Source organism: Molossus molossus, unplaced genomic scaffold (genome assembly GCF_014108415.1).
Source record: "Molossus molossus isolate mMolMol1 unplaced genomic scaffold, mMolMol1.p scaffold_m16_p_13, whole genome shotgun sequence".
In the NCBI taxonomy this organism is placed as follows: Eukaryota; Metazoa; Chordata; class Mammalia; order Chiroptera; family Molossidae; genus Molossus; species Molossus molossus.
The window spans coordinates 47371844-47384013 of record NW_023425348.1 but is presented as its reverse complement, the minus strand read 5'-3'; the positions used below and the strand labels follow the sequence as shown (position 1 = coordinate 47384013).

The window sequence follows — 12170 nt, the reverse complement described above, 5'->3', positions numbered from 1 at the left end:
CAATCTAATAAAGAGTTTTTTTTGTTTGTTTGTTTGTTTTTTATTCTCACCCAAGGACATTTTTCCATTTTTTGTTCAGGTAGAGTGGGGCGGGGGGGAGGAGGAACAGAGAGAGAGAGAAACATCGATGTGAAAGGGACACATCGAGTGGCTGCCACCCGCACAACCGACCAGGGCCGGGGACAAACTGCAACCGAGGTACATGCCCTTAGCGGGAACCAAACCCGGGTCTCTCAGGACCGCAGGCCGACGCTCTAACCGCTGAGCCAAACCGGCCAGGGCTAATAAAGAGTTTTTAAAAAAACCCACAGCTAATGTTATATTTAATGGTGAAAAACTGAACACTTTCCCTCTAGACCAGAAACAAAATAAAGATGTCTGCTCTCGTGATCACTTCTCTTCAACACTGTACTGAACATATTAACCAGGGCAATTAGACAAGAAAAAGATTTTTGAAAAAGGAATCCAGATTGGAAAAGAAAAAGTAAAACTTTCTTTACTAGACAACACAATTGTCTAAGTTGAAAATCTGATGGAGCACCTTACTAATAAGTGAATTTAGTTATTAGCAAAGTTGCAGAACACAAGATCAATACATTAAAATCAATTGTATTTTTATATATAAGCAACAATTAGAAAAAATATTTAACAATAACTTTTAGCCCTGGCTGGTTGCTCAGTGGTTAGAGCATTGGCCTACGGACCAATGAGTCCACGAGTTCTATTCCAGTCAAGGGTATGTACCTCAGTTGTGGTTTGTCCCTGGTTGGAGTCGTGTGAGAGGCAACCAGTTGACATGTCCCTCTCACATAGCTGTTTCTCTCTCTCTCCTTTCCCCCTCCCACTCTGTCTGAAGATAAACAGAAAAATATCCTCGGATGAGGATTAAAAATAATAACAACTTCAACACCTATGAAATACTTAGATAAATCTGACAAAAGATATAAAAAACCTGTACACTAGAAACTACAAAATATTACTGAAAGTATAACTCTTAAACAAATGAAAAGATGTATATTATTCATGGGTCAGAAAACTCAATGTTGTTAAGATGTCAGTTCTCTGAAACTGATCTGTAGGTTGAATACAATTCCAATCCAAATCCCAGGAGGCTTTTTTTGTAGAAATCAGCAAGCTGATTCAAAAACAACCAAAACAACTTTGAAAAAGAAAAACAAAGTTAGAGGGCTAACAATACCTGAATGAAAGAGTTATTGTAAGACTATTGTAATCAAAATGCTATTGTTTTTTACATAAAGACAAACAGATCAGTAGATCAGAACAGAGAGTCCAGAAGTAAACTCATATTCTTACAGACAACTGATTTTTGACATAAGGTTCAAGGATAGAATTTTCAACAAATGGTTCTAGAACAATTGGGACATTCATTAGCACAAAAGAGAACTGGGATCCATACTTAACACCACATACAAAAATTAATACAAAACAGGTTATAAGTGCCTGGCCGGTGTGGCTCAGTGGTTGAGCATCGAGTCACACACTAAGAGGTTGCCAGTTCGATTCCCGGTCAGGGCACATGCCCAGGTTGTGGGCCCGATCCCCAGTGGGGGGCAAGCAGGAGGCAGCCAGGCGATGTTCTTTCTCATCAATATTTCTATCTCTCTCTCCCTCTTCCTTTCTCTCTCTCTAAAAATCAATAGAGAAAAAAACATTAAAAAATAAATAAATAAATAAAAATCAATAAAGAAAAAAAAATCAGATTACAGGCCTAAATGTAAAACCTAAAACTACAAAACTTCTAGAAGAAAACATAGGAGAAAATGTTTATGTGACCTTGAGTTGGGTAAAATTTTCCTATATATGACACCAAAAGCATGATCCATAAAAGAACAATTGATAAACTAGAAGAGAAATTAAAACTTTCTGTTCAAAAGACACAGTAATGAGAATGATAAAACAAGCCATAGACTGGGGGAAAATCTTTGCAAAGCATATTACTCATAAAGGATTTATATCTGGAATATATAAAAATTCTCAAAAACTCAACAATAAGAAAACAATCCAATTTTATTTTATTTATTTTTGTCCTCACTTGAGGACATTTTTGCATTTATCTTCAGATAGAGCCGGGGGGGGGGGGGGGGGAGAAACATTGATGTGAGAGAGACATCAACTGGTTGCCACCCACATGACCCCAGCTGGGGCAGGGGACAAACTTCAGCTGAGGTACATCTTAGAGGAAACCAAATCTGGGACTCTCTGGGCTGTGGCCGACGCTCTAACTGCTGAGCCAAACTGGCCAGGGCGAAAAACCCAATTTTAAAAACAGACAAAAGATTTGAACAGATAATCCACCAAAAAATATAAATAAATGGCAATCTATATACATGAAAAGATGCCCAACATAACTAGTTATCAGATAAATGCAAAATAAAACCACTATGAGATACCACTACACTACCAGAATGGCTCAAACTAAGAAGACTGACCATACCAAATATTGACAAGGATGTAGAAGAACTGAAAGTCTCATGCACTGCTGGTGGGAACGTAAAATGATACAAACTACTTTGGAAAACAGTTTGATAGTTTCTTAAAAATACATACCTACCATACAATTTAGGTGTTGCTTTCCCAGGTATTTACCAAAGAGAAAGGAAAATATATATCCATACAAAGACATGTACATGAGTGTTCATAGAAGCTTTATTTGTAATAGCACAAAACTAGAAACAACTCAAATGTCTATCAACAGATGAATGGATAAAAATAAATCATGGTATATCTATGCAATGTAATAATACTCAGCAATAAAGATAAATTAACTCCATTTATATTCAACATGAATGAATCTTAAAATTATGCTGTGTGAAAGAAGCTGGATTTTTTAAACAATCATATTATATGATTCCATTTATATAAAAGTCTACAAAGTAACTAACTTACAGTGTCTGAAATCAGATCAGCAATTGTTTGAGGGGTTTGGAGTGGAGGCTAACAAAGGGCTGTGAAAAAACTTGAGGGGTGATGAATATATTCACTATTTTGATTGTGGTAGTAGTTTCACAGTTATATACATATATCAAAACTTTTTTAAATGTTTTTGTTCTTTATTGATTTTAGAGAGAGATAGAAACATCGATGAGAGAGAAAATGGACTGGCTAACTCCTACATGCCCCCCACTGGGGATTTGACCCACATCCTGGGCATGTGCCCTGACTGGGAATCGAACTGGTGACCTCTTGGTGTATGGGTCGACGTTCAACCACTGAGCCACACCAGCTGGGCTGTATCAAAACTTTTTAATTTGTACACTTTAAATATTTATACCTTATTGTATTGTCAATTACAACACAATGAATCTTTCAAAAAGATGAAGTTGATTGAGATAAGGCATCTCAGAAGATGCACATAAAATGTATTAAAGAGGTAAAATCCTCAAGACTTGGTAACAGAACTAGGTAAGAGATGCTCAGTTTCCTTTATTAAATGGGAATACAAGTGAGACATTTATCCTCAAGTAGCTATCTAATATAAATAAAAAATAACTGTGGCAAATGTTATATCACTGCATTCACGCTAGTTGTTTTTTGTTATTAGAAAAAGAATTACCTCAAATAATGTAAGAAAAAAAAGTCAACTGTAACTTTCTCCCCACACCTCCCACTCCAAAAATATAACAACTAATGGCTGAGGTAGTTAACTAAAGGACCTGATTCACTTAGCAAAGTAATTTTTAAATATCTAAAATAACAGAATGAACATACCTCTCATTGGGTTTATGTAAAAGCAAAAGGCAATGCCAATTCTTTTATAATGATCTGACTTTTTTTTTTCTATCCTCACCCGAGGACATTTTTCCATGTTTTGTTCAGATAGAGTAGGAGGGAGAGAGAGGAAGAGAGGGAGAGAGAGAAACATCGACGTGAAAGGGATACATTGAGTGGCTGCCTCCCACACGCATGACCCAACTGCAACCAAGGTACGTGCCCTTAGTGGGAACTGAACCCGGGTCTCTCTGAACCACAGGCCAACATTCTAACCACTGAGCCAAACAGGCCAGAGCATGATCTGACTTTTTAAATAGTTTATAAGTCTGATGCCACTTGGCCTCCTATGCTATGTCAACAGAGAGAAGCCAGTTCTACTGGGTTGTCTCTCTAAAAGACTCCTGGAAAAATCCTGTCCTACAAACAATAGCACAGACAGAATTGGAGATTTGTGAGCTTATTTTGTTATTCTAAAAGTGTAGTAGAAAATAAACATTTTTTTCAAGGCAAAGCTCAGTCACAAATATCAGGTTCTTTTTTTTTTTTTTTTTAATTATTTTTATTAATTTGTTTTTGTTACAGATATTTCTCCTTTTTCCCCCACTGATACCCTCCTCCCCATCCCCCCACCCCATCCCCAGCTTTGTTGTCTATGTCCATTGGTTATGCATATATGCATATAACTTCTGTGGTTTATCTCCCCTACTCCACCATCCTCTCTTACGAGGTTTGTCAGTCTGGACCCTACCTCTATGTCTCTGGGTCAATTTTGTTCATCAGTTTGTTTAGTTCATTATATTCCACAAATAAGTGAGATCATGTAATATTTGTCTTTCTCTGCTTGGCTTGTTTCACTTAGCATAATACTCTCCAGGACCCTCCATGTCATCTCAAATGATAAGAGATCTTTCTTTTCTTTCTTTCTTTTTTTAATATATTTTTTTATTTTTGAAAGTATTACAGATGTCCTCCTTTTTTCCCAGTGATCCCCTCCTTTCCGCTCCCACCCCCCTCCTGCCTTTTCCAGCCTAGTGTCCATGTAGATTGGTTGTACATATATGCATATAAGTTCTTTGGTTTATCTCTTTCCTCCCCCCCTACCCCCATCCTTCTGAAGTTTGTCAGTCTGTTCCCTACTTCCATGATTCTGGATCTCTTTTGGTCGACAGCTTATTTTGTTCATTTATGTTCCACAAATAAGTGAGATCATGTGGTACTTGTCTTTCTCTGACTGTCTTATTTATCTTAGCATAATACTCTCCACGTCCCTCCATGTCATCTCAAAGGGTAAGAGATCTCTCTTTCTTACAGCTGCATAGTATTCCATTGTGTAAATGTATCACAGTTTTTTTTATCCACTCATCTACTGATGGTTCTTTTAGTTTTAACTAGAATTATATTTAGTTAGAATCAAAATGATAGCTAAGATATCTTTGATCCATAAAAATGGGAAAAGAAATATGCTTTGTTTGGCAAATCACATCTTTTAAAATCTTGTGTCCAGGAAAAAGGGTAAAGAAGAGTAATGATACACCTTGTTTAGAAGAATTGGAACCATGCTTTAGAGGAGAATCCTTATAGGTCAATGTCTCCCACAACCTCTCAATACAAAGTCACTGTCACTGTTTCCACTGGTTCAATATGCAAACAATAGCTCTATTGCAAAAGATTCTACAAAATCTACCTGGCATCCTTTCCTTTAAAGATCTACCACTCCTACCCTGGCAGGTTTTGCTCAGCGGTTACAGCATCAGCCCGCAGACCAGAGAGGCCTGGTTCCTGCTAAGGGCATGTACCTCAGTTGCAGTTTGTTCCCAGCCCTGGTTGGGGTCGTGTAGGTGGCAACCACTCTATGTGTCTCTCTCACATAGATGTTTCTCTCTCTCTCTCTTCCTCCCTCTCTCCCTCCTGCTCTATTTCAAGATAAATGCAAAAATGTCCTTGAGTGAGGATAAAAAAATAAATAAACAAAGAACTACCACTCCCCCTACCTCACAGGGTCTTAGGAGTATTAGAAATTGCAACATCCTCTCACCCCCATTAATATTCTCTCACTATCACTCCACTACGTAAGTGTATAATCTAAACTATGCCGATCTGATTCTCCCTCCACTGTATCTGACTCTTGAACAAAGAAAGACACTTAGAGATGAGAAATTAATGAAGCTGAGACATCTGAGAGTAGCCAGTTAGAAAAGATCAATCCTCTGGTCCCTGCTGCTGGGGTCCTTGGTATTGCCCTGGTTCTTGATCCTTCCTCAGCCATGCCTGTTCAACTCTTCCTTATTTTATCACTTGATTTGTATAAATAAAAATAAAGAATTTGGCTGGTCTTTATCTTCTGGTCAATCTCCCTGGTGAGAGGAGTATCTTTGTAACTCCCGGTGGGTCTCTTGGATCACACTTGAGTTCATGCTAATGAGATGACTCTGGATGAGTACTGGTCACCAGAAAGACCAACTAGTGACTAGAGAATTGGGGCTTTGAGCCAGGTGATATCAGTCCAACTTTCAGGGAAAAAAAGGGGACTGGAGATTGAGTTTCATCATGTGGCCAATGTGTCAATCAACCATGGCTACATAATAGGACCCCAATGAAAACTCTGCACACAGAGGTTCAGTTGAGTTTTCTGGTTAGCAAAGAGATTAATGACTAATGGACCAGGAGGATGATATGTCCTGATTTCACAAGGAGAGGATACAAAAGCTCCACATTCAGGATCCTTGAAGACCTCTCCCTATTGATTTCTTCTTTTGGCTGGTCCTTATTTTTATCCTTTGTAGTAAAACTTTAATCATAAGTATAGCACTTTCCTATGGTCTGTGAATCATTCAGCACAGCAATTTTCAACCATCTTCATCTCATGGCACACATAAACTAATTATTAAAATATTGCGGTACACCAAAAGATATATTTTTCGCCTATATGACCAAAAAAATAGGTATAATTTTGATTCATTCACACTGCACAGCTATTGTTGTGTTGACTATTGTCATTTTTAATTTGACAATCCAAGGGGAAAAGGTCAGTGCTGCTGAGTAAATAGTCAGATATTACATGTTTTAAAAATTCTTGTGGTATACTGGTTGAAAATTGCTGATTTAGCAAATTATCAAACATGAGGGAATAGTGGAAAACCAGTAATTTTGTAGCCAGTGGTCTGGGAACACCCAGAGCTTGTGGCTGGTATGGTGTCTGAAGTAAGGGCAGTTTTGTTGGGGCTTGTGCCCTTAACTTGTGAAGTCAGCACTAACTCTGGGTAGTTAGTGACAGAATTGCATTATATAATTTCACTTAATCACACACTCTGTCTCATTTTACTCATCTGTAAATGGAGATGAGGAAATATACTAAATACTAAGTCACTGTATTTATACTTCATAAGGTTTTTGTGAGAAATAAATGAGTTACTACTATATGTAAAGCACTCAGAACAGTGTCTAACACAAACTAAATGCTACAAAAATATTAGAGTAGTTTTTAAGTTGTGGTTTTATTATTAAGGTCCAGAGCTGGTTAATGTAAAAATTACCAGACTTCTCTGGTAAAATTTAAATAACACAAAGAAAAGACTGGTTCCTAACATTAGTCAGAAATCTTAACACTAATCACATAGATGGTATTGACATTAGCCAACTAATGTTCTGAACACAAATTAACACCGTTGATATCTACATTATCTAGTGAAACTCAGACCAGCCAGTCTGAGCCAGTGCCAGGATATTATATGCTTTTCATAGCTCTGGAAATCATCATTCCAGAGAGATTGGGGGCCTTGCTCTGAATAATGAAGCAAATTGTTGTGAAGAGTAGTACACAAGAAGATTCTTACTTTCAGTTTGTCAAACCACCAGGCATGACACATGGTTAGCAAATCCTAAAATGGTACACAATATCACTTCTCAGCTTAGCTGTGAGCTACAGCACTGCATTGTGTAGACCCTAAGAAGAAAGATTCATTTGATGTGAATCCTGAGAAGAAATGTATCTGCTGAGCCGGGCTCCCCTGTCAACTGTAAGCCCAAATTTTATAAATAATAAGACCCTAGTGGCCATTGACAGGGAACTTCTCACGTACTCTGTGTACCAGGAAGAAATTCAGACTGAACTCTGAGCTTCCCACACTGTATCCCGCTTCTTTACACCATCTGAGTCAACAACTGTAGAGAAACCCTGATTTCTTCTTTCTACCAAAGGACTGAGACCTGCCCAGTCCAATCAGAACTGCACAATTTGGAAACCTCATATACATAAAATGGACTTAATGGAAACCTGTGGGGGAACTTTCACAATAAAAGGCAGCCTCACCTTTTACTCCAGGGGACACAATCTAGGTTGCTACCTGAATCTCTCTCTCCCAGGCTGCAGCTTCCTTTGCTCAATGAAATGCTTTAATTCTTTATTACAATCTAAAAGTAATTTTGGTTTACAATTAAAATGTTTTTCTCTGCTCATCAGTAATGGAGACCAACTTGTGAAAACTCATTTCATTGTCTTCCATCTTCCTGTCATTTAGAACACATTTGGAAGTGTCCCAAATAATTGCTAAGTCCTGCCCGGCTGATGTGGCTCAGTGGCTGGTGTCGGCCCATGCACCAAGAGGTCGCTGGTCCGATTCCCAGACAGGGCACATGCTCAGGTTGTGAGCCAAATCCCCACTAGGGGGGCATGCAGGAGGCAGCCAATTGATGTTCTCTCTCATTGATATTTTCATCTCTCTCTACCTCTCCCTTTCTCTCTCTCTAAAATTAGTAAAGAAAAAAAAAAAGTCTGGCCAGTGTGGCTCAGTGGTTGAGCGTCAACCCATGCACCAAGAGGTCGCTGGTTCAATTCCTGGTCAGGACACATGCCTGGTCCCCAGTGGGGAACATGCAGAAGGTAGCCAATCAATGTTCTCTCTCATCGATGTTTCTATCTCTCTCTCCCTCTCACTTTCTCTCTCTCTAAAATCAATAAAGGGAAAAAAAAATTTTAAGAAAAAAAAAAAATTACTAAGTCCAGAAATAAAGTTCTTACCAAAAAACTGTCTTGGGCTATTTTCTAATATTTTGATTCAGTCCCTCTGTTTCTGCCCTTTCTTGACCACTTTTCCTGCCCAAATACTTCTGCATGAGCCAGGAATGCTCTCCCTGCCACTTTTCATTCTAAGTTCCTACTTAAGAAACCCACTCTTAAAACCCAGGTACTATGTCTTCATGTTAGTAAAGAAAAATAAGTAAATTAAAATTATATGGTACTAATAGAAGATTTTTCCTGGCAGTGCTAGTATAATTCCAAAGATCATTTCACCGATGGATCTTTCATCAGTAGACAGCCGGAGTTACTAAGGAGCTATTAAACAAAGGCATCCACCAGGAACTTAGCTTCTAAAGATTTCCAGAAAGCTGTCTGTATAACTAACTTACGCTTCTTCTAAAATGATGAAAACACAGAGTTAATAAGTATTATCAGCTTGCCCATGCCAGTACCAGGATTAGAATCTAAGTCTTTCTGCTTAAAATTTAAAGCTTTCCATCTACATTTTAGACTATCCCTTCCAGATCTAAAATTCTATAATGCTAGGTAAAAATTTAAACAAAAATAGAAACTGCCTCATTCCCACCCAACTGGTCTTCTCTACCATCAGACCAGTGCTTTCAACCAAGACAGTATGGAAACGCATTGGCCTAGAGAACAGAGATCCCAGTCTAAGTCCTAGCCTGTACTATTAATTAAATGCATGAAGATAAACAGTAACTTTATCAGCTTAGGCCTGAGGTTCCTCATCTGCAAAACAGGGACCCTGGAGGTCACTTATGTTTAAACCTTCTTAGCATCAAGACCTACCCTAACAGTAAGGAAGAGAGTGATTCCAATCTTGTTAGTATCAAAGGAAGCCCTAGCCACAGATACAGAGAGAAGGCAAAAGCCCTGTTTTTCCTTTCCCTGTCAAATCTCACACAATTAGGCATGCTCTTCCACTCAGAACTCTGAAGCAAATGTCCCAGAAAACATGGTAGTCATGGTTTAGCAGTTTTACACATATGAAAATGCTCAGGTTTTTATTTAATAAGTTCAACATGAGTCAGCAGAATGATGCAGCTGCTGAAAGCCCCAGTATCTAATCAAATTGTAGTAATAAATACACAGGGTCCAGAAGTGAGAAGCTGACGGTCCTGCTCAACTCTGTGCTGATCAAACTACACCTGGAGGACTGCATCCAACTCTAGGAGCCATGTCTAAGAAAGACATTAACAAAAATGTTCACAGTCAGGAAACCAAGATAAGGAGGAAGCTGAGAAAACATTGTTTTCTTCAAAGAACTAGGGCTATTTAACCTAGAAAAGAGAAGACTCATGGGAGATACCATCTTACCTCCAATCTTTGAATCACCTAGGATTCAACAGAACTGGGACCAAATGGGAAGCTATAGAAGAAAGGGGCTGCCTCATAAGGCCAGCAAGCTCCCTATTTCTGGAGATGAAGGAGCAAAAACTGGGGGTGGAGAAGGGTAGTGAGGAGAGGAGTAGGAATAGGATGGAATTCAATTATAATTCTAGTGAAGAACAACCCCAACTCTGTTTGAAGCACCTTCCCCATTCTCAGTACAGTGACTATATTCATTCTTATTCAGTGACTGTATATAGAATCATTTAAATAATTTGCTCTTTACTAAGCATTTTATACTCATGCCCTTTTAAAGCCTATTTGCTGCCCATCTTCTCTCTTCTCTAAATCTGCCAGCAACTAGGATTGATAACCAGGTAGCCTATTACCTTCCGAGGATTTCCATGCCTTCCATAGGTCCTCCACGCTGATGAGCTTATCCTCACCATGGAAGGTGCTGTGTTTCACTGTTGGGTCATGGTAATTGAGGTCTTCCCTCAGGAACTGCAAGGGAAAAGCATACAAGTCACAAGAGATACCTGGGAGCCAGCCCACCAAGATCTCCATATAGGTCATTGAGCTATCCACAGCATACCCACCTCTACCCAATGCACAAGTGTATCACATCACTCATGTATCCTTCCATGTGCCTATACCCTAGTTACCAACTAGACAGCCTTTTCTTCTTTGTAATGTGTTTCACTTGAAAAAATAAATATGAATAAAAAATTTCTTCCTCATTTTTTAATTATGGAAAGATAATAAATGATAGTTAACTGGAATTCAATAAGTCAGAAGAGGAAAGAAGGAAAATGAGAAAGAACTAACAATTTTTTTTTGTTTGTTTGTTTTTTTTTGTTCAGATAGAGCAGGAGGGAGAGAGAGAGAGAAACATCGACGTGAAGGGACACATCGAGTGGCTGCCACCCGCATGACCAACCAGGGCCGGGGACAAACTGCAACCGAGGTACGTGCCCTTAGCGGGAACCGAACCCAGGTCTCTCCGGACCGCAGGCCGACGCTCCAACCGCTGAGCCAAACCGGCCAGGGCAGAACTAACAATTTTTGAGCACTTATTTATACACTAAGCAATATTCCGAGAACTTCTGCAGTATTTTCTCATCTAATCCTCACAACCAAAGAATTATCCTTATTTTACAAATGAGAACAGTCATATTCTCAAACATAATGCAATTGGCCCCAAATCACATTAAGTTTATTTAGAGAGGTTAGATTATTTGCTGTGATGGTTTTAAAATGTGTACAATTCTTTGACAATCTTCCCACAAAAAGTGAAATCTCCTCCCCTTGAATATGAGCTGACATTAGAGATTCATCTTCTAACAGAATGATACTGAGTGACTTCCAAGGCTAGGTTAGAAAAGACAGTAAGGAGTCCACCTGGCTCTCTCCCTTTTGGGACACCTACCTTGGGAGTCCTAAGCCAACACGTTAGAAGCCTGGCTACCCTGAAGCCCCCTAAAGGAGAGATCCTGCAGAAAGACTATATAAAGAAAGAAAGAGATGTTAGCAACTGCAGCTATCAGACTTTCAGGCCAGGAATCAGACATATGACAGATGGAGGTTTCAGGTAATTCCAGCCCCTAGCTTTGGAGTTACTTCATCTGATGGCCACATGGACAGAGATGAGCTGTCCCTGCTGAGCCATGCCTAGATTACAAATGCATTCCAAAATAAATGTTGCTGTTTTAAGCCACTAAATTTTGGGTAAGTTTGTTCCACAGCATTAGATAATTGAAACATTTACTCAAGGTTATAGCTGATAAGCAATGGAGTTAGTATTCCAATCCAAGATACCTGGTTTTATAGTCCAAATCCCCTCCCCTCTGTACTACATATGCTGTTCTTTAATTATCTGAATTTCTTTTCATAATGTGATTTTACAAGAAAGAAGAAACACAAAAGAAATCAAACCTTTTAGAAATTTAACTGGTAATTAACTTCATAGATACCCAATCAGCCTTAGCCCTAACCTTCTTAGTATGTACAGGATTGAACACTAATCACTGCCTTCCACAGAGTCGCAAGCACCAAAGAAATATGCAATTCT

At 38.8% G+C, this 12170-nt stretch overlaps 1 protein-coding gene across 6 annotated transcripts in view; it reads right to left on the bottom strand.

Annotated features, from left to right (window-relative positions):
* The window catches only part of STIM1 (stromal interaction molecule 1), a 214756-nt gene that overhangs the window by 52282 nt on the left and 150304 nt on the right, over positions 1-12170 (bottom strand). For all 6 annotated transcript variants that reach the window (XM_036258382.1, XM_036258386.1, XM_036258384.1 and 3 more), the window contains exon 3: positions 10489-10603. In XM_036258382.1, coding sequence (XP_036114275.1) covers positions 10489-10603 — 115 coding nt within the window. The remainder of the gene's footprint in view (positions 1-10488; positions 10604-12170) is intronic.